We start from the raw sequence: 23,368 nt of genomic DNA, 5'->3' as shown, positions 1-23,368 counted from the left end.
ATGCATGGTTTCTCCTCTCCAATGTTATGAATGTCCTGGGAAAGCCAAAGACTGGTCAGGAGCCTAGCTTGTTTGGCTTTTGGAATCTCTGACGTCTGAGCAGTGGTAAAGAAATGTGTGTACTCTGGGTCAACTGTGAGCCAGTGCCTGAACCCTTGCCTACAAGTTATCAATAAATGATGCGGGAACATGAAGTCCTCACACCTGTAGATATTTATCCTTGGACGCTGCAGGGAAGACCTGCCAATGAGGCCAGGTGTACACTGTTAAATTCTCTTTGAAGTAAGTCCTGCATCTTCCTGCTTCAGCATCTGCATTGGTTTGACCGTAGTCCTCTTGATTAGTTAGTCTCTTCCCCCTGCCTGGTGACTCACTATTCAGGTTTATATTGCTGAATGGCTCAGTGATATCTCTTGAGCATTGGTGTACTTGCCAATGAGTTACTCACCTAGGTTGTACAGGAAACAGGTTCAGGCAAGTGAGTTTTAAGATTCCCTGTGGCCATCTTTAGCTTTGATGTTTATTGGTCACCATTTTAGCTTGCAGAATAATGGAGCAGGAAGTTTTGCTGTTGCCCTAACTCCCAGCCGTGGGGCACATCTGTTTCTCTGGCTGGGATTTGGCTCATTGAAACTTAAAGTTTGAGGTATGAGGATAGTTAGTAGGACAACCAGATGCTTCTGTTTGTATCAGCTGTCCAGTTAATGTTTCCTCTCTCCTTTCTCAACACTGGCGCCATCCCCAGGAACGTGCCCAGGTTTGGTTTTCAGTGTGGTAACAACTATTGTGTGTTCCTTCCCTCTCCCCCACATTGTGTTCCTGGTCTAGACTCCTTGTGATCGTGTGTGGTGTTCATATCCAAATAGCATTCGATCCTAAGTCCTGACTTTATACTGTGCTCGTAGTGTCTGATTATCACCCACAGGCCAGGGGCTCTTCTGCCTGCTTACCTACTACTCTTTGACTCTTGGGTTTTAGGAACACTCCCGGCCTGAGTATGAAACCAAAGTTCGAGAGAAAATGTTAAAGGCAAGTGGCAAGTCGGTGGTCCAGAAATTGGGCACCAATATGGCTGAGGATGAAGATGAGGTAAGTTGCTGGTGCTTGTTGCTCGCCATCTTCTTCGTTTCTGAAGGTGCTTTGTCATTTCATTTGGAATGCCTTCATCAGAGACTGGGCTGTGAGAAGAGGTTGACAGGAGTGGGACAGGAGGGGATGATTCATGACACATTCCGTTGACCTGCACTCAGAGCAGGCTTTTGCCATGACTTGATTTGTCTCTCTTTCTGGATGGTGGTGTCTGGCCAAAATGGGAGAGTAGGTTGGAGAAGAAAGAAACAGTTTCAGGGCAGGACTGAATCACCTAAATACCTAATAATGATAACTACCACCATACTAACTAGCACAATGGCAGTTAACCCTTGTCGAATGCTTGCTCTAGGCTAGATGCCATTCTAAGTGCATTATATTATCTTATTTTCATGGTAAATTTATGATGCTGGCACTCTTATTAGGCAAATGAAAACTAATGACAAAAGTTATGTTCATAGCTTAAGTCAGTTGCCAGAAGTCACCCAGCCAGTAAATGGTGAGTAGATCTGGGATTCTGTACATCTCTGACGGTCTGTGCATCTAACCACTACATGCAATACTGCCCTTCGAGTGCAGTGAAGAAGTCCAAGCAAGACATGGCTCTTAGGGCCAGCCGAGGCAAATTCATGCCTGTGTTCACTTGAGCTACTCATATAAAGTTCCTTACATTTCATTTTATCTGGGTGGGCTTTCACAAGTACGAATGTGATGGTGAACATGTCTTCCGAGTCCTATTTCTGAGTTTTACGGTGGCATTCAGACATTAAAACAGAGCTTCAGAATCTGTGCTGTGATCTGTAAATACGCATAGTGTGTGTGAGCTGGGGGTACAGTGTGGGGGGCTCCTCTTTGGCAGTGCCTGTCTTCTCTGAGTGCCACCCTTCTTTGAATCTGTGTGTGTGTGTGTGTGTGTGTGTGTGTGTGTGTGTGTGTGTGTTTATGTCTTTCCTAATCTGGTTCCTGAAAAAAATCAACAGGATTGGAAATCTGTTGTTTTTGCATGTGTCTTTTCTCCATCTTGGCTTTGAATTCAAATTTCATTTAATTTTACATTCTTAAAGTTGGAACCATTCATGTTAACATGCAAATTTATTCAAGCACCAAAACAGAAGAATGTGGTGTTTTTGAGGCCAGAACACTGGCTTTTTTCTTCTTTCTTTCTTTCTTTCTTTCTTTCTTTCTTTCTTTCTTTCTTTATCTCTTTTCTTTCTTTCTTTCTTAAAGAAAACAGGACTTAGAAGAGAAAGAGCATGGCTCTCTATTATTTTTTTTTTTCCTAGACAAAAAGTAAGTCCAAGACCACCAATTATTCAGGGAAATAATGAATTCATTCTTAGGACAGACTAATCATCACCACCACCCTCATCAGAAAGCAAGAATTCTGTGTTCTCAGCTTTAGCAACTCCATGCAACCTTCTTTCTCCACCCTAGAGCAATATACAATGGATAATTTTATGGAAATCACATGTAACTTTTATTGACCACTGACTCATTTAATTTTAATTCCATGGACGGGAATGCCAAGGAGCTGGAATTGCGTACATTGAGACTGTGGTTCTAATATAAACTTTGCTTGGATATATATGCATGATAGGTCACATAACTTTCAGGAACCATGAATAATTGAAAAACATCTGAATGCATTATGAATGATACATATGTTTATGTTTTAGCATTCAACATCTATTTCCATTACACTGTTGAGAATGCAAAGCTCAAAGCATCTAATGTCTTTTGGGCACTGGGGAGAAAATGACCTTCCTGATTGAGCAGTGAGAGATGAAAATGGCTTGGAATGTGATTGTCAACATCCTTCTTCTGTTCCCTCCATTCTGTTAATACTGTAAATCTTCTGTTCCTGCTGTAAGTCTAGCCAAAGATGGGAGATGAAGGGAGGAGCACGTGTTGCTGTCTGATGGGAGGGATGCTGCTCTTGCCTACTGGAAGAGTTGAGGTCAATACCCACTGTATAACATGGCTCTGGAGACCCTCTCATGTGTGGGATATTTAGGAAAGGTCCCTTCTGCTGGGGAATAGACAGGGACAAAGGACCAAAATTTAGCTGGTGGTCTTGGATATGCCTCTTTTATCCCAGAGGATCCTCTTGGCTCTGCCTTGACTGTGACCCCGAGTCTGCATATCCTCACCTGTCTTTACTTTCCTTCCAGTTGGATGATAAGCTACCATTTATTGAGACCCAGAGCAGTATGGGAATTTGCCCAAGACCATATAATGTGTGTGGGGAAGCTGGTAGTCAAACTTAGCTTCACCCAATCCCCAAGGCCTGTTGCTTTTTTTTTTTAATTTTGAAGATATCAACCCCATTTTTAAAGACTTCTTTATTGAGATTTAGTCCTCAGACCATAAAATTCACCCACATAAAGTGTACGATTCAATAGGTTTTAGTATATTCACAGATTTGTGCAGCATTTCTACCATCTAAGTTTAAAATATTTTTTTTAAGGTTTATTTATTTACTTGATGAGAGAGAGAGAGCAAGCGAGCACACAGGGAAGGGGCAGAGAGAGGGAGAGAGAGAATCCAAAGTAGGCTCCACACTGTCAGTGCTGAACCTGATGCGGAGTTGGGACTTACAAACCGTGAGATTATGACCTGAGCCGAAATCAAGAGTAAGATGCTTAACCAACTGAGCCACCCAGGCACCCCTCAAATATTTTTATCACCCCAAAAAGAAACCCTATACCTAGTAGTTACTAAACTCTGGAAAAACAACTAATCTACTTTCTTTTTCTATAGATTTGCCTATTCTGGCGCCCCTGGGTGGCTCAGTCAGTGAAGCATCTGACTCTTGGTTTCAGCTCAGGTCATGATCTCACGATTCATGAGTTCAAGCTCTGCATCAGGCTCCATGCTGACAGCGCAGAGCCTGTTTGGGATTCTCTCTCTTCTCCTCTCTCTCTGACCCTCCCACATGCACACACTCTCTCTCTCTCTCTTCTCTGTTTCTCTCTTTCAAAATAAATAAATAATACAATAAAAAAAGATTTGCCTATTTTGGGTTTTCATGTCAATGGTATCATGAAAAATGCAGTATTTAGCTGCTTTTACTTGGAAAAATGTTTTCATAATTCATCCATGTTTTAGCTACATCAGTATTTCATACTTTTTTATTGCCAAGTAATATTACATAGTTTAGATATACCTCCTTTATCAATTGGTATGATAAAGCCACTTGGATGGCTTCCACCTTTGGGCTGTTATCAGTAATGGTGCTATGAATATTTGTGTACAAGTTTTTGTGTGGATGCATGTTTTCATTTCTCTTGGATTTGTAGGTAAGAGTGGAATAATTGGGTCACACAGTAGCTCCATATTTAACAATTTGAAGACCTGCCATACTATTTCCCAAAGTAACTGTACCATTTTACAGTCTAACCATACAATGTATGGTTTCTCCACATCTCAGCAACACTTGCTGTTATCTTTTTTATTTTATCTATCCTAGTTGTGTGAAGTGGCATTTCACTGTGGTTTTAATTAGCATATCTCTAATGACTAATAATGTTGAACATCTTTTCATGTACTTATTGGCTGTTTGTATGCCTTCTTTGGAGAAATGCCTATTCAAATTCTTTGCCCATTTTTTACTTTTTATTTTATTTTTATTTTTTTAAGTTTGTTTATTTATTTATTTATTTACTTACTTACTTTGTATTTATTTATTTATTTATTTTGAGAAAGAGAGAGTGGGGGGAGGGACAGAGAGAGAGGGAGAGAGAATCCCAAGCAGGCTCCACGCTGTCAGTGCAGAACCCAAAGCGGGGCTTGATCTCATGTACTGTGAGATCCTGACCTGAGCTGAAATCAAGAGTTGGACATTTAACTGACTGTGCCACCCAAGTGCCCTGTTTGCCCATTTTTTAAATTGTTCTCTTATGATCATGTTGTAAGAGTTATTTAATAATCTGAATACCAATCCAATATATAATATGATTTACAAATATTTTCTCCTGTTGAATGGATATTGTTTTTTAATTTTATTGATGATACAATTCAAAGCACAAAAAGTTTTGTTGTAATTCAAATTATATGTATTTCCTTTTGTCACTGGTGCTTTTGTATCATATCCAAGAAATCATTGCCTAGTTCAAGGTCATAGACATATACTCCTAGGTTTTCTTCTAAGGGATTTTTGTGTTGGTTCTTACATTTTTAGGTGTATGATCCATTTTGAGTTAATTTTTATGTATTAGTTAACTAACTAAGGTGTCCAAATTCTTGTTTTTTGTTTGTTTTTGCATGTGGATATTCAATTGTCTAGCACTATTTGTTGAAAGACTGTTATCTCTACTGAATTATATTGACATCCTCATCAAAAATCTATTCAATATAAATGTAAGAATTTGTTTCTGGACACTCAATTGTATTCTGTTAACCTATGTGTCTATCTTTATGCCAGTGCCACATTGTCTTGATTACTACACTTGTGTAATAAGTTTTGAAATTGGGAATGTGACTTTGACTTTGTGCTTCTTTTTCAAAATTGTTTTGATGATTCTGGGTGCCTTGCATTTCCATATGAATTTCATAACCAGCTTATCAATTTCTGTAAAAAACACATGCTAGGATTTGTGATAGGAACTGAGTTGAATCTATAGGTTAATTTAGGAATATTGCCATCATAATACTATTAAGTCTTTTTTTTTTAATTTTTAGTGTTTATTTTTGAGAGAGAGAGAGAGAAAGAGTGAGAGAGCAGGGTAGGGAGAGGGAGAGAGAGGGAGACACAAAAACTGAAAAGGCTCCAGGCTCTGAGCTGTCAGCACAGAGCCTGATGTGGGGCTCGAACCCATAGACCATGAGATCTTGACCTGAGCCAAAGTCGGACATTTAACTGAATGAGCTACCCAGGCGCCCCACACTATTCTTATAATCTATGAGCGTGGTGTATCTTTCTATTTATTTAGATCTTATTTAGTTCCTTTCAACAATGTTTTATATTTTCAGTGTAGAAGTCTTATACATATTTTGTTAAATTTGTTTGTAATTATTTTATTCTTTTTGATGCTATTGAGAATCGTTCTTAATTTCTGTTTTGCATTATTCATTGCTAGCATATAGAAATATAATTGATTTTGTGTATTGATTTTGTATCCCACAACTTTGGTGAACTCATTGTTTAATTCTAATAGTTTTTAGTGAACTCCTTATGATTTTCTATGTATAAGATCATGTTATCTGTGAATAGAGATAGTTTTACTTCTTCCTTTCCCAATCTGGATGCATTTTATTTCTGTCTCTATCTCTTTTTTTCTAGCTAATTGCTCTGACTACAATCTCTTGTACAATGTTGAATAGAAGTGAGGAGAACAGATTTCCTTGTCTTGTTCTTGATCTTGATCTTAGGAGAAAAAAAAATTAGTCTTTCACCATTAAGTGTGATGTTAGCTGTGGCCCATTGCTTTTTTGTTCTCTCTTTGTAAGGCTTCCCAGAAAACAATTTACATCACATAAACACGATGCTTATTTGAAATGAAACATTCTATACTGTAATGAGGTGGTAACTACATGTCCACATTCAGGAGAGACAGTGTGGTATGGCCCAAGGCTGGCTGGCTGGGTCATGGTACTCTCATCAGGTAGTTGAGCTTTTCTCTGGGTCTTTTCTGCTTCAGCTGTCACATGGGAAGATTGAGTTATAGCCTCTGTGGTTCTGAGAGTTGTTGACTTTCTTTGTTTATGTGAGAGATGATGTTGGCCCTTAGCCCATAACTTTGGGGCATAGACTGTCTCTTATTTGTCTTAGGTGGTGTCAATTTGGATATTCTTACATCTGTTTTTTAAATATGCCTTTTTAAAAAGTTTTACTTTAATTCCAGTTAGTTAACAACAGTGTAATATTAATTTCAGGAGTATAATATAGTGATTCCACACTTCCATACAACACCTGGTGCTCAAGTGTCCTCCTTAATCCCTATCACCTACCTAACCCCTCCCCCTGCCCACCTCCCCTCTGGTAACCATCAGTTTGTTTTCTATACTTAAGAGTCTGTTTCTTGGTTTGCCTTTCCCTCTCTCTTTTTTTCCCATTTGCTCATTTGTTTTGTTTCTTAAATTCCACATATGAGTGAAATCATATGGTATTTGTCTTTCTCTGACTTATTTCGCTTAGCATAATACTCTGTAGCTCCATCCGTGTCTTTGCAAATGGTAAGATTTAATTCTTTTTTATAGCTCAGTAATATTCCTCTGTGTGTGTGTGTGTGTGTGTGTGTGTGTGTGTGTGTGTGTGTGGTATATATACCACCTCTTCTTTATCCATTCATCAGTTGATGGACTCTTGGGCTATTTCCATAATTTGGCTATTGTAGATAATGCTGCTATATGCATCAGGGTGCATGTATCCCTTTGAATTAGAATTTTTGTATCCTTTGTTTTTAATTTTTTTTTAACCTTAATTTTTTTGAGACAGAGAGAGAGCCTGAATGGGGGAGGGTCAGAGAGAGAGGGAGACACAGAATCCAAAACAGGCTCCAGGCTCTGAGCTGTCGGCACAGAGCCCAACGCGGGGCTTGAACTCACAGACCCTGAGATCACTACCTGAGCCGAAGTCGGACGCTCAACCCACTGAGCCACCCAGGTGCCCCCGCATTTTTGTATCCTTTGGGTAAATAACCTAGTAGTGCAATTGCTGGATCATAGGGTAATTCTGGTTTTTTTTAATGTTTATTTATTTTTGAAAGAAAGAGAGACAGAACATGAGCAGGGGAGGGGCAGAGAGAGAGGGAGACACAGATTCTGATGCAGGCTCCAGGTTCCAAGCTGTCAGCACAGAGCCCTATGTGGGGCTCGGACTCACAAACTGTGAGATCATGATTTGAGCCAAAGTCATATTCTTAACCAACTAAGCCATCCAGGTGCCCCAGGATAGTTCTATTTTTAACTTTTTGAAGAACCTCCATACTGTTTTCCAGAGTGGCTGCACCAGTTTGCATTCCCACCAACAGTGCCTTGGGTGGGAAGCCCAAGAGGGTTCCTTTTTCTCCACATCCTCGACAACACGTGTTGTTCTTGCATTTTTTATTTTAGCCATTCTGACAGGTGTGAAGTGATGTCTCATTTTGATTTGTATTTCCCTGATGATCAGTGATGTTGAGCATCTTTTTATGTGTCTGTTGGCCATTTGTATGTCTTCTTTGGCAAAATGTCTTTTCATGTCTTTTGCCCATTAAAAAAATTTTTTTTAAGTTTATTTATTTTTGAGAGAGAGATAGAGCAAATGGGGGAGGGATAGAGAGAGGGGGAAAGAGAGAATCTCAAGCAGGCTCCACACTGTCAGCATGGAGTATGATGTGGGCTTGAACTCACAAATTATAAGATCATGACCTGAACCAAAACCAATAGTTGAATGCTCAACTGACTGAGCCACCCAGGTGCTCCATCTTTTGCCCAATTTTTAATTGGATTATTCATCTTTGGGGTGTTGAGTTTTAGAAGTTCTTTATATATTTTGGATACTAATCCTTTATCAGATATGTCATTTGCAAATATCTTCTCCCATTCCATAGATTGCCTTTTTGTTTTAGTGATTGTTTTCTCATTGTGCAGAAGCTTTTTATTTTGATGAAGTCCCAATAGTTTATTTTTGCTTTTGTTTCCCTTGCTTCAGAAGACATATTTAGAAGGAAGTTGCTACAGCAGATGTCAAAGAGGTTACTGCCTGTGTTCTCCTCTAGGATTTTTATGGTATCAGGTCTTACATTTAGATTTTTTTAAATTTTTAAATTTTTAAATTTATTTTTGAGAGAGAGAGAGACAGACAGACAGAGCGGGAGCTGGGGAGGAGCAGAGAGAGAGAGAGAGGGAGACACTGAATCTGAAGCAGGCTCCGGGCTCTCAGCTGTCAGCACAGAACCCGACATGGGACTCAAACTGACAAACTGTGAAATCGTGCCCTGAGCCGAAGTTGGATGCTTAACTGACTGAGCCACCCAGGCACCCCTCAGGTCTTACATTTAGGTCTTTAATCAGTTTTCCATTTATTTTTGTGTATGATATAAGAACATGGTCCAGTTTCCTTCTTTTCCATGTTGCTGTCCAGTTTTGCCAACATCATTTGTTGGAGAGGTTGTCTTTTTCCCATTGAATATTCTTTCCTGCTTTGTTGAAGATTAATTGACCATATAATTGTGGTTTCATTTCTGGGTTTTATGATCTATTAATCCATACGTCTGTTTTTATGCCAATACCATACTGTCATGATTTCTACAGCTTTGTTAGATAAGTTGATGTCTGGAATTGTGATGCCTCTAGCTTTGCTTTTCTTTTTCAAGGTTCCTTTGGCTATTTGGGGTCTTTTGTGGTTCCATATAAATTTTAGGATTGTTTGTTCTAGCTCTGTGAAAAATGCTATTGGTATTTTAATAGAGATTCCATTAAATGTGTAGATTGCTTTGGATACTATAGACATTTTAACAATATTTGTTCTTCTAGTCCATGAGCATGGAATGTTTTTCCATTTCTTTATGTTATCTTCAATTTCTTTCATCAGTGTTTTATGGTTTTCAGAGTACAGGTCTTTTGCCTCATTGGTTAGGTTTATTCATAGGTATCTTACTGTTTTTGGTGCAGTTGTAAGTAGGGTTGATACCTTAATTTCTTTTTCTATCGTTTCATTATTGGTATACAGAAATGCAGAAGATTTCTATATATTGGTTTTGTATCCTGTGATTCCACTGAATTTGTTTATTAGATCAACAGTTTTTTTGGTGGAGTCTTTTGGGTTTTCTGTATGTAGTATCATGTCATCCGCAAATAGTGAAAGTTTTACTTCTTCCTTGCTGATATGGATGCCTTTTCTTTCTTTTTGTTGTCTGCTGTGGCTAAGACTTTCAGAACTATGTTAAATAATAGTGGTAAAAGTGGACATCTCTGTCTTGTTCCAGACCATAAAGGAAAAGCTCTCAGTTTTTCCCTATTGAGGATGATAATAGCTGTGGGTTTTTCATTTATGGCCTTTATTATGCTGAGGTGTTCCCTCTAAACGTACTTTGTTGAGGGTTTGTATCATGAATGGATATTGTGCTTTGTCAGCTGTTTTTTTCTGCATCTATTGAGAGGATCATATGGTTCTTATCCTTTCTTTTATTAATGTGGTGTATCATGTTGGTAGATTTGCAAATATTGACTCACCCTTGCAACCCAGAAATAATTCTCACTTGATTGTGATGGGTGATTTTTTTTTAGTGTACTGTTGGTTTCTATTTGCTAGTATTTTATGGAGAATTTTTGCATCCATGTTTATCGGGGATATTGGCCTGTAGTTCTCTTTTTTAGTGGAGTCTTTATCTGGTTTTGGTATCAGGGTAATGCTGGCTGCATAGAATGAATTTGGAAGTTTTCCTTCTTTTTTCATTTTTTAGAATAGTTTGAGAAGAATAGGTATTAACTTTATTATTATTTAAAATTTTTTTTAATGTTTATTTATTTCTGAGACAGAGAGAGACACAGCATGAATGGGGGAGGGGCAGAGAGAGAGGGAGACAGAATCAGAAGCACGCTCCAGGCTCTGAGCTGTCAGCACAGAGCCCGATGTGGGGCTCGAACTCACAAACTGTGAGATCGTGACCTGAGCTGAAGTCGGCCACTCAACCTACTGAGCCACCCAGGCACCCCTTAACTTTAAATGTGTGGTAGAATTCACCTGTGAAGCCATCTGGCCCTGGATTTTTGTTTTTTGGGAGTATTTCGATTACTGATTAAATTTCTCTGCTGGTTATCAGTTTGTTCAAGTTGTCTGTTTCTTTTGTTTCAGTTTTTCTGGTTTATATGTTACTAGAAATTTGTCCATTTCTTCCAGGTTGTCCAATTCGTTGACATATAGTTTTTCATAATATTCTCTTATAATTGTATTTCTGTGCTGTTAGTTGTTATTTCTCCTCTCTCATTTGTTGTTTTACTTGTGATTTTATTTATTTGGGTCCTTTATCTTTTATTTTTGATAAATTTGTCTAGAGATTTATCACTTTTATTAACTTTTTCAGATAACCAGCTTCCTGGTTTCATTGATCTGTTCTATTGTTGTTGTTGTTGTTGTTTTTTTTTTTTAGTTTCTATATCATTTATTTCTGCTCTTATATTTTTATTTCTTTTCTTCTGCTGGCTTTAGGCTTTATTTTCTTTTTCTAGCTCCTTTACATGTAAGGTTATATTGTTTATTTGAGAGTTTTCTTGCTTCTTGAAGTAAGCCTATATTGCTATATACTTGCCTCAGAACTTCTTTTGCTGCATCTCAAACGTTTTGGACAATTTTGTTTTCATTTTAATTTGTTTCCATATATTTTTAAATTTCTTCTTTGATTTTCTGGTTGACCCATTCATTGTTTAGTAGCATGTTGTTTAACCTCCATGTATTTTTGGTCTTTCCAAATTTTTTCTTGTGTTTGACTATTTTCATAGTGTTGTGGTCAGAAAAGAGGCATGGTATGATTTCAACATTTTTGTATTTGTTGAGGCCTGTTTTGTGAACTAATATGTGATCTATTCTGCAGAATGTTCCATGTGCACTTGAAAAGAATGTGTATTCTGCTGTTTTAGGATGGAGTGTTTTGAATATATCTGTGAAATCCATCTGGTACACAGTGTCATTCAAAGCCATTGATCCTTGTTTATTTATTTAAAAAAATTTTTTTAACGTTAATTTATTTTTGAGACAGAGAGAGACAGAGCATGAACAGGGGAGGGGCAGAGAGAGAGGGAGACACAGAATCTGAAACGGGCTCCAGGCTCTGAGCTGTCAGCACAGAGCCCGACGTGGGCTTGAACTCACAGACCGTGAGATCATGACCTGAGCCGAAGTTGGACGCTTAAGTGGCTGAACCACCCAGGCGCCCCATCCTTGTTTATTTTGTTTACATGATCTGTCCATTGATGTAAGTGGGGTGTTAAAGACCCCTACTATTATTGTGTTATTATCAATGAGTTCCTTTATGTTTTTTTTAAATATGAAATTTATTGTCAAATTGGTTTCCATACAACACCCAGTGGTCATCCCAAAAGGTGCCCTCCTCAATACCCATCACCCACCCCCCTCCCTCCCACCTCCCATCAACCCTCAGTTTGTTCTCAGTTTTTAAGAGTCTCTTATGTTTGTTTTTAATTGTTTTATATTTTTGGGTACCCCATGTTAGGTGCATAAATACTTACAGTTGTTATATCTTCTTGTTGGATTTTCCCCTTATGATTATATAATGCCCTTCTTTAGCTCTTGTTACAATCTTAGTTTTAAAGTCTAGTTCATCCAATATAAGTGTTGCTATTCCAGCTCTCTTTTGACATCCATTTGCATGATAAATGTTTCTCCATCTCCACCCTTTCAATCTGCAGGTGTCTTTGGGTCTGAACTGGGTCTGTTGTAGGCTTCTTACATATATTCTTATGATTTTCAAGGGAATAGGCATAGTGAGGATAGTAATAATAATAAAATTCTGAGTAATATTTATGGAGTGCTTATTTTGTGTAAGGCTTTACATGTTTTATTTCATATAGGTCTCAAAACCATTATTATCTCCAATTTATAAATGTGAAAAGGCTGAGGATTAAAGAAATGAACAACTTGCTCAAAGCTAATATGTGGCAGAATCAGAGTATGAGCCAGGCAGTCTGACTCCAGAGCAATGCTCTTGACCACTGTGCTTCTCTGTCCTTCGAATGTTTTCCCTCAACAGATCCTCAAACATTACTAAAAAGTCATGCTTGCTTTTTCTTCCTTATATTAAGGCAAGAAGGACAAGGGTATTCATTGGAAAGACTGGAATGAGACAAACTTGCTAACCTACTTTTTCTTTAATAGTTTTGTGTAAATGCTCATGGCATGATGCTCTGTTTCCACTGAAGACAACCATGAGTAGAATTAGCTCAGTTTACAGCAGGAGGTTCAACAGACAGTAGGAAAAATTCAGGAACATAAACATATATATGTTGTATTTCCAAGGAAGAATCTAGAGTCTGATACTTTTAATAAAAGAATAGGCTCTCTCTCTTTCTCTTTCTACCCCAGCCCCCTAAATCAGTTTGAATCTCTTCTGCACTAGTCTGTCCTGGACCAATTTGGAGGTTTCCTCAAGTTTTCCTCCAGGGCAAGGTTTTTCTCTGTGCAGGATGATAAGTCTTGAAGCTGAGTATGGCAAGATGCTGTGGATGGTGGGATTGGGGAGCAGTCCCAATCTTTCCTGTCATCCCTCTGACCTTTCACTCAGCCCCTTCTAATTCTAACCTATGCCTCCTTTTCTTTCAATAAGCTTTGTATTAGCTAGAGTACACTCAGAAAGCAGAGCACATGCCAGTTGAGGGAAAACAATAGGAGGACCTAATTATAGAGGTGTTAGAACTGGGCAGGTAGAGGAAGCAGGAAACAGGAAGCCCAGAGATTGGCAGCTTCAGGGAATTGCTGCCATTCTTAGGACTGGAAACACAAAGAGGGAGGTGGCATTACCAGAGGCCAGGTGCCACGACCACCCAGTGGGGGCTGGAACCCTGCAGGAGGTGCAGCTACTTCTGGAGATGCCTTGGAGGAGACAGTGGAGGAGAAATACCCTGAATCTCCCCCCCTACCCTCCAGTCTCCCACCAGTGCCCCCCATTGGCCAAACCCAACTCAAAGTCAGTTGTTCACTTCTTCTGGGGAATATTGTTTTCAGGGGTCAGTACCCAAGCAGAGGAAGGGAATGGCTGAGTGGATCTGAGAGCAAGTGGCAAAGCACTGGAACATGGGTTCAGTCAGTAAGTCAGCACACCCTTACTCATTGTAGCTGATGAGCCACAGCTCCTTCCTAGCCAGGCCCTTACTTTGGGGAGTTAAGAAGCTACTGGGGCGCAGAAATAAAAATTTGGCAAAAAGCACAATAATGCCCACCACTAATAATGAGTACCCAGAAGATCAGTTGTTCAGACTGCTCATGAGTTGTGAATGTTTGTGTGAGCATGTGTGAGAGTGTGTGGTAGTATGTGTGTGTAGGAGAGACAGAACGTGTGTGTATGATGGGGCGGGATGTGGGGGGGTTGTCACTGGCGCGACACAGGTGGGATCAGATAACCGATGGCTTCAGAGAGGAGGGGAAATGTATTTTCATGTCAAGGAACAAGGAGCGTGTAGCAAGCTGGGGAGGTGGCAAATGTGAGACCTAAAAGCGTGTTCTCCTGTAAAACAAACCACTGAGAGGACTCTAAAGCAAACTCCTATCTAACCGGTCCCCAGAGTTTACCTCACAGGACTTGTCACCCAGCTGTTTACCCGGTGCGGGCGCGCCACCTGTGCTCCCATGGCGGCCAGGCACTGCCTGCGATGCTACATTTACTGAATGTTTTATGGGGAGCGTCAAAGCTAGAACATGTGCCAAAAGGAGGCCTGGGGATAGATGGGTGTTAATTTACTGTTCAGTGCACCACTCTGGGGACAATTATTTCAAAAGAAAACTCATCTAAAGTTAAAGTATTGAAACATTTACGACAGATGCCTCTGGCAGGCGCAACAGACAAAACATGTGGAATAAATTATGCATAATTGTAGGGCCTTTGACGAGGAGGCTGGGACAACAGCACCAGGAAGCTCAGGACTGTCAGCTCAGGGGGGAAAAGGGGCCCAGGGAGAGTCGGGGCTGTCCGGGCCAAGGGGGTATGGCCCAGACTTTCCAGAGGCCCTCGGTGGTCCGTGAGAATGTTCTGTGGAACAGAGTGAAGTTCCCTCAGGCCCTCTTTGAAGGCACTAAATGACCATTTGAGGGTCAAAAAAAAAAAAAAAAAAAGAGAGATCTAAGTAATTCTCTCAGACTCTTCTTAGGGGTTAAGAAGGTTCCCCATCGGCACAGGGATACAATGGGGACAGAAGATGACTCAGTTTGCCAAAGAGTCACATCATGAAGAGCTAAGGTGAGGCTCGAGCCCGGGTCCATTGCTGAAAGCCTCGTGTTTGCATTGGTGCCGACAGTCACTAATCTTCTTTATTATCTGGGTGTTTCATAGCCTCTCACTATTATGGCTGAGTTCTAAATGCTGGCACCATTCTGGGCCTTCAGTCTCACCTGTGCTTCTGCATGAACTGAGGACTGTCAGGAAAGAGGCTGCTTCTATCCCACGCTCCTTCTGGAGGAGTCAGTCAGTCTCCTTGCTTCTCAGACCAGCCCTTACTTAAACTGATAAGGACCAACTGACCAAGGGCTGGTCAGCTCTGAAATCCAAGTCATTTATCCTTGCTCCCCTGGAATTTGTCATGCTTGATAATAAGGGCAATGAAACAGGTCACTGTGTATGATGTAGCTCCATGGGTGAAACACAGCTTACGGAGTTGAATTGTTACTGAAGGCTGCCCCCCTGACAATTTCATGTACTTTTATTTACTTTATTTTATTTTATTCACTTTATTTTATATGGTTACTGATTGATTGTTATTTTCTTGTATCTTTGATTCATTGTTTCCAGCTCTGGCTCATCTATTTCTGCTTCTCACCATCCACTTCCCCTGGATCTCACTGTCTTTGTGCCATCTCTCAAGGAGAGGCTTCTGTTTCTCACCTATGGTCCCTTCCTCCCTAGGCCAGTCTTGCCAAAGGAAATGGATAAGCAAAGGTGCAGAGAAATGGATGTAGCAAGGGACTGGGGAGTCCATCTGTTTGACTATAGAATGGAGATGTCTTCTTAGGAATAGTTAAGGACTCAAATTTGGAATTTCAGGGTTCTGCATCCCTTTCCCTCATTGGTGGGACCTTGTCCCCTGGCTCCACCTAGAGGAAAGGCAGGCTGGGAAATATGGTCATTGCCAGGCAGCAGCTCCAAACTAACAAAGGACAGTGGCCTTCCCCTCTATAGCATCATGATGTGAGTAGAGTGTGAACAGTTAGACTCTGGGAAGGTGCATGGAGGGAGTAGTGTGGAAAAGCCCACAGTCCTGTTCCTGACTACCACCCTTGAGAATCACTGTTATGGAAAGTGAATTCTCCTCAAGAGGGAAATGTTGTAAGAAGAAGTAAATGAGAAGTGTTCGCCTATCAGTGTATGACAAAGCCTGTTTGAGTCCTTTAGTGACTAAGTCCCTCCACTGGAGTTTGGGACTCACCCCTCTCTGCACAAAATTAGCCCTCTCTGAAGTGGTATTGTAGGTAAAGTTTTTGTGTTTGGGTACATTACAATTGTGGGGTTTTTTTTTTTGTTTATAGTTATTATATGTGAAAGCATTCTCATCAAGAAAAGTTCCACATAAGAGATAAAATGAAGGGCTCCCTCATTCGCACCTCCTCCAAATGTTGTTTGTCTCCCTAGAGGTAACTACAGATATAGTGTGGTTTGTACACTTCCAGACCTTGCCTTGGGCACTTTGATTCATGTATGCACTTGTATTTGTTTGGTTATGGGTTTGTTTACACACACACACACACACACACACACACACACACACACACACACTTAGGAGAAAGTCATGGACAGATAGTTTCATTGTGTTGACAAAGGTTGAAGCAGGAAGGCTGTGTTTTCCAAACTGTGCCCAAGACACCCCCCCCCAGAGTTCCACAGTGAACTCACAGAGGTATAGAATTTATAAACATTTTTGAGGGAAGCCCAGAAATACTTGATGTCTGTCAGACAGACACCACATGAACTACCCCCTTGGCCATGTCAGTGTTAACACATATGATAAGCCTTTCAATGTCATCCTGTCTTAGTGAGGTCAAGCTCTCAGTGCTTATGATACCAGTTCCTCACAAAGCCATCATAGAACCAGGAAGTGATAGTGGTCATGTCCAGTCTGATTCCAAGGTTGGTGAAGTTGGATAGTGTCCAACAGGTGAGCACATCCTTTTAGTATGCAGTTAAGGCTAAGAATGAAATAAAATAAAATATTTCTTCTTTCCATTTGTGTGTATTTTCCCCCAAATGGCTACTAAACTTGTTAGTACAAAAACGCTCACTAGGTTCTTTGGACTCAACTACTCTGGAACTGCCAAGGGTTTCTTTTAGCCTAGGGCATATGTGTAAAAATTACGTAGACATTAAGGGTACCACGAACTGAGAAAGTTTGGGAACTGCTGCATAAAGAACTTCCTGAGTTTTTTAGAGATTTCAGAGTGAAGTATACAGCCAAAAGCAGAACATCTTAAAGAGATAAGCAATGAGTTTTAAAGTTGCAGGAATTTGGGGCGCCTGGGTGGCTCAATCGGTTAAGCCTCTGACTATTGATTTCTGTTCAGGTCATGATCTCACGGTTCATGAGTTTGAGCTCCACCTCAGGCTCCACACTGACAGTGCAGAGCCTCCTTGGGATTCTCTCTTTCCCTGTATCTCTCTGCCCATCCTCTGCTTGTCCTCTCTCCCTCTCACTTGTCTCTCTCAAAATAAGTGAATAAACTTTAAAGCTGCAGGAATTTATTTGGGGGTGGCAACATTCTGTGGCAAAGTGTGTGCTAGAAAAGTGCCAGGTGGACTGACTTCTTCTACACTTGCTCTTACGTCTCCCACTGACTACACTCTTGGGCCACAGAGTATATCTGCTCTAGGACAGTCTCTCTGTGTCTCTGCCTCTGTCTCTGTTTCCTCGTCTGTCTCTCAGTGTGTGCGTATGTGTGCGTGTGTGTGTCTGTGTGTGTCTGTGTGTCAGGAGGGGACTGAGGGTTTCTGATTATGGACATCCCTTTAAATCCTTGGGTTTAAAAATAAATGCGACATCTTATCCAGAAGACCTTGCTTTACTTACAGTCTCCAGGGTGGTTTGGGCTTCGTAGAGAGGGATGCCAGAGAAGCACAGAATGTGTCCATAAACATATCCCTTTGTGGAGCATGGGAATTACTCATCCCAAAGAGAGACTCCTCGGGTGGCCCAGGCTATCATACAGGGGCTCTGGCCCTCTTCAACTGACAGTCCATTCTCAGCATCAGAAGTGCTGGCTAAAATAAGACCTTCCCTATGCTCTCATTGTATACATTTCCACTGGCCCTGGTCTAAATTAAGAAGTTACAAATAAGGAGAGTCCTGAGGACTGTGTGATGCAGGAGAAGCCAGAGAGATGGGTCAGCCCTCGAAGTAAGAGCGTGCTGCGGGAGGAGAAGCGGTGGCTCTAGCCTCTGAGCTGAGGCTGGGCAAATTCAGGATGGTATTTCAGACCAGACCCTCATGGAAAACACAAGGCCCAAATATGTGCAACGATGGAGAATGCTGGAATGGCAGAGTAGCAAATGGAGGCCAGCACATACCGTCGGGATGTGTGATGTTTGCCACTATTGACTTGCAGTTTGGACTTTTCTTTTTTCAGTCTAAATGATTTTTCCATATACGGCCTGAAGCATGTAAATTAAATTTGTCTTTTGCTGTCTGGGCCAAGGTCATTATTTCACTTCCCTAGAATTCACTGGAAGCACACATAAGCCCTTCAGGTTCCTTTGCCATCTTCCCCATCACGTGCCAGAAAATCAAGTGTCGGTTTAAAAAATTCCTCCAGGGTCAGGAGGTATTCTGGCTCCCTGTGATTCTTTTGACATGATGGTCAGAAAGAAAGCTCTTGGAGAAAGCAGGTGGGATTGCTCTTTTGTGGACAGAGAAAACAGAGGTCTCAAGACAGTGCTCTTCTACCAGTCGTTACCCAGGCTAGATGAGGTTTCTGGAACCTCCCCTCTCCCCGCTAGCACCGTGGCCTGCTCAGCCATGCTCCAGCTGGTGAGAAAGTGCTTCTCATTCAGAGCGTCTGCAGCACAGCGTTCTTCCTGGACATGACTTTCTACACTTCCATGAAGAATAAGGAACTAGGAAGACAAGAAAACAGGGTCCTACTTTAGGTGGCCCCAGATGCAGACCTGGAGCCAAGGATTCAGGTGCAAAATTTATTCAAGAGGTGGAAACCCCAGTAGTGGAGTGGGCAAGTGACAGAGGAAAGAAGGCAGCCAATAAAAGGTGCGTTGTCAATCAGGTTACTGCTGTGGACAACTGGAGCTCTTTCTGTTGGGAAATTCTGGGAGCTGAGCTAGAACAGGCACTTGGCAGTTTTACTGCCTGAGTGGGCAGGAAGCTCCCATGGGTCACCATTGAGGGAGGTTGTGTGTGTGTGTGTGTGTGTGTGTGTGTGTGTGTGTGTGTGTGTGAAAATTCCCCTGCACTTCTGACCTGCCCTGAAGATACACATGAACAGAAAAGACTCAAACTACCAAAACAAGTCTTCAGGCAAAGAGATACAGGTGCTGGCAGTTGGAATTTGGACCTCCTCACTCTGTAGTAAAGCTCCTGGAGGTCTGAGGTAGACACCAACAGTATAGAGCTTCTAGGTCCTAAAATGTATCGGTCAAGATCCAGTCAGAAACTTGGGAAGCCCAGGAGGTCAGCAGAGGGAATTTAATACAGGGAAAGTTCGTTAGATACGTGAATCGCTGACAAGCTAAACAGGGGTGGTGAAGCAACTCAGAGATAAGTGGCAGCAGGAGCTGGGGAGCCAAGGTAGAAGATGGTGTAACCAGAGCACAGGGCTGGGCTGCCTGGGCACCGGAACAGTGGTGGAAGCTGCATGGTGGGAGATGGGGTCATCGGAGGAAGGGCAGTATGGCGGGGTGCTGGAAGTATGGTGGAGGTGCAGCCACTGCATAAAGCAGATAGAGGGAAGGGAGCAGTACTCAGGATTCTTCTTTCCATCCACCTGCCAATCTGCCACCAGTTCTTGCCTTGGCTGAGTCTAGTCTGAAGCCAGTTGGTGAGAGAGTCTTGGAAATGGGACTTCAGGGACCACTGCCCCTATATTACATATTAGAGCAAAGGATGGGCAGATCTGAGAGGAAACCGGAAAAGGACCGGTCCCTAGTCTTAACCCTTTATCTGACATAAATGCATGCCTCCACCCCCCTATTTCACAGGTCTTTCATATGACTGTTGGGTTTGTTATCTCCAAAGTGGCCTCTGGAATTTCTAAGGAATTTCCATGGACTCCATTTTGGGATAGGATAGATGATATGATGGGGAACATACTCCATACCCTTCCACCACCCCCTGCCCCATTCTGAGGTGTCTTGGGGCTGTTTCTTGTGCCTTTTGTTCTACATCTCCTGCTCCCATCATGGCAGTCATTGAGGAAACACCACATCTTAAATAAAAAGCTCTTTTTTCTGTGTCAGGCTTACCAAGGCTTGGTGTTTACTCTGTTTCAGTGAGGTAGGTCTCTTTCCTTTCAAAACATGGAACATGCTGGGTTCTTTCTCGCTCTCTCAGCCTTTTACCATGTACATATGTCGGCTTTTATCTGTTCAATAAAACCAAATGTCAGCATTCTATTTACTAGTAATAGTGATCTGATTCATGCTAATTTTCCCCCACCGAGGGCTCCCCATGCCTTTAGTGGTTACCTCATTTGTTCTTCCAGCCTTCTCGGAGAGAAGTATGTCCATGTAGTCTCCTGTTCTTTCAGATGGGGCAACCTAAGTGAGGCTTTCATGATTAATGTGCACCAAGTCTAGAGCAAAGCCAATGCGAGTCTCTGCTTTCCTTGGTTACTTCTTCTGAGTTGGAGGTTCACTTAATAGCTGACTTAATGCATAAAATACCTAAGAACACAGTGATCCATGTTCTCTCTTTTCCTTTAATATCTAAGACCAGATTGATAGGTGTATTTAATATTCACAGGCTACTACCTGCTAGGAGAATGGCATCCTCCTGTTGCAGGCAGGCCAGATATGCAGTTAAGGGAAAATGTACATTGGAATTGGGTCAGTGGGTGTGCCAACCCCAGAGAGAAAGGAGTTGGATCCCTTTGTGGGAAAGATAAGCACAGGATGTTAATTTAGTTACTTGTCTCACACTGTGTTCGGGTTTCAGAGATTGAGATAGGGTGATGCGGGGAGCGAGGAGGCGATCCTTGATTTAACTTACCTTCTGTACCTGTCTTCTCTGTAAATTACGCTTCTTTGAAAGAAGATGTCTAAAACCCACCCCTGTGGGACCTATCTTATTTCTGTATCTTGTCAGCTAAAGCCCTTGAGATGTGGTTACAAAACGACCTTGAAATGCAATTCCAGATCTTCTGGGCTAACTTGGGCATTCCATTTTCTCTGAAAATGAGCATGCTTTGTCCTCCAACTGGTGGGAGGTGGGAGACGGAAAAATATCCCTGAGGAGCTCCTGAGGCCTCTGCACGGTTCCCACATAGCTCTCATAACCATTTATCTGCTACTGTCAGAAGCTGGCTGCAGCACAGCCAGAACTAAGTGCCGGCCTGGGCAAAAGGGCGGCCCGTTCCACGAGTCATTCTTCATCCACAGATTTTTCCAGAGTCAGATCCTCATCTGGGGAGCTGCTGCTGTTGATTTTCTTCAAAAATACTATGCTTTCCCAATATTATGATGCCACATGCAGGATTTTCCGCACACTGGCTTTCTTTTTGCTTGGTCTAGGGCTGGTGGGCCTGTACTGATTTTCATGGCACCTTTTGGCCACTTACATCCCTGTGGTGGAGATATACATAACCTTGGAAGCTTTGCCACTCACCCAGGGCCAAGCAGTCCTGCTCATCAGTGGCCCAGAGTTGGAAAGAGCCTCATGGTTCCTCAGGAAGGACAGACGTGATGGTGTTCAGTTGGCTGTAGATATTTGACATCCAATTCATTTTTATTTTAATGGTGTGTGGTCTGCCAGCCAACTTACATAAATTTGGTTCTGAATTTGGGCATCTGCATCAAGTTTAGAGAACTGCAGCAGGAAGTTTGCCTGGAAATGTACTCCACCGAATATTCTCACTCCTTAGCATGAAGTGACTCCCATCCAAGAATCCCAGAGAGCTCGTCTATAAACATGAATGAATTAATCCTCCTAACACCACTGTGTGCTCTTTGCCAGCTGGATTGTTTTAAGGGAAGTGACCAGTCCAGGGGCCTATAGTGAGTCATGAAAGAACTTGCTCATAACCAGAGGGTTTGGACTGCAGGATGCGGGGTGGAGCCAGGGATCACTCTGGACCCTTCCACGCCCAGCGATTGGAGTGTCAGAATGGGGGTCAGCAATCAGCACAATAATTCTGGTGATGCCTGGCCACCTTCCAGCTCAGCACATCCTTCTTTGGCATCCTCATCACCAGCCCCCTAAATCCATGGCATTGTCAAACGATTATTTTTTTCAATATATAAAAGTAAAATGTGCTAAGTGTAGAAAATTGAAAAAGGGAAGTAATATATAATGAAGGAAAGTAAATCATTATTTCATCCCCCAGAAAAACTCTTGTAAACCCCATTTTAATGTATATTGTCATGGAGTTAAAAATCATTCTACATATTTAATTTTCTATCATGGGTTTTTAAAGTTTACTTATTTTGAGGGAGGGAGGGAGGGAGGGAGAGAGAGAGAGAGAGAGAGAGAGAGAGAGAGAGAGAGAGAGAGAATATCCCAAGCAGGCTCCACACTGTCAGAACAGAGCACAACACGGGGCTCAATCTCACAAACTGCGAGATCATGACCTGAGCTGAAAAACCAAGAGTCTCATGCTTAACCAACTGAGCCCCCCAGGTGCCCCATCATCATTTCTTTACTTCATCTTAGAACATGAGAAGTTCCCAGTCTTGTTAAATAGAGTTCAAGAGCATCATTACAATGCCCAATATGTTATCATGTGAATGTATTATATTTTTCTTAGCCCTTAACTTGTAGTTAGCATATGATGAACACACTCATTTCTTTTCATAGATTTTGGGTTATTTGGATTAATATATCATATGAATGTATTATAGTTTTCTTAGTCCTTAGCCTTTAGTATTGTACTTATTATTACTTACTTGTATTCATTATTAGTTATTTATACTTATTTGTACTTATTATGTCAGTGGGAGGATGGTTTGGATTATTTCAAGAGGTTATATTAATAGGAGAGATCACTAGAAGCTTAAGATCTTTATTCAGTTACTGGGTTCCTAATTGCACATGCTTGTGAACTTGTTGGAGGAACTACATAGAGCTAGCCCTTGACCTGCGACTGGTACGTAGAAGCAGCTTGAGTGTAATTGCCTCTCTTGCCACCACTCAGTTGTTCACTGTGAGAGATGGTGGGTCAGGTCACTTAATTCATGTCCTAGAACTTTCCCATTGACTTGGGTGCCCCTTCTGGGAAAGCAGGAGGCCTTTGTTCTTTTTGCATGTGCAGTGGGAAGAGCAGATGTTCTGGAGCATAGGTGGGTCATTATCTTCGACTCTGGGGGTCAGTGCTGGCCAGGGAGCCATTTATCACATCCTGGGAATGGGTGGGTAACTTGTATCAAATCCTAGAACTGTCTACATCTTCCGACTCCATCATTAATGTGGAAAAATGCTTGTG

The 23,368-nt window shown here is 41.6% G+C and overlaps 1 protein-coding gene across 1 annotated transcript in view; it reads left to right on the top strand.

Annotated features, from left to right (window-relative positions):
• Positions 1-23,368, top strand: part of ANO2 (anoctamin 2) — a 338,133-nt gene that overhangs the window by 192,427 nt on the left and 122,338 nt on the right. Inside the window, exon 14 of the mRNA XM_027074096.2 lies at positions 979-1,089. Within this exon, the coding sequence (XP_026929897.1) occupies positions 979-1,089 (111 nt within the window). The remainder of the gene's footprint in view (positions 1-978; positions 1,090-23,368) is intronic.

The sequence above is a fragment of the Acinonyx jubatus genome, chromosome B4, assembly GCF_027475565.1.
Source record: "Acinonyx jubatus isolate Ajub_Pintada_27869175 chromosome B4, VMU_Ajub_asm_v1.0, whole genome shotgun sequence".
Taxonomy (NCBI): Eukaryota; Metazoa; Chordata; class Mammalia; order Carnivora; family Felidae; genus Acinonyx; species Acinonyx jubatus.
This window is presented reverse-complemented; position numbering and strand designations above follow the sequence as displayed.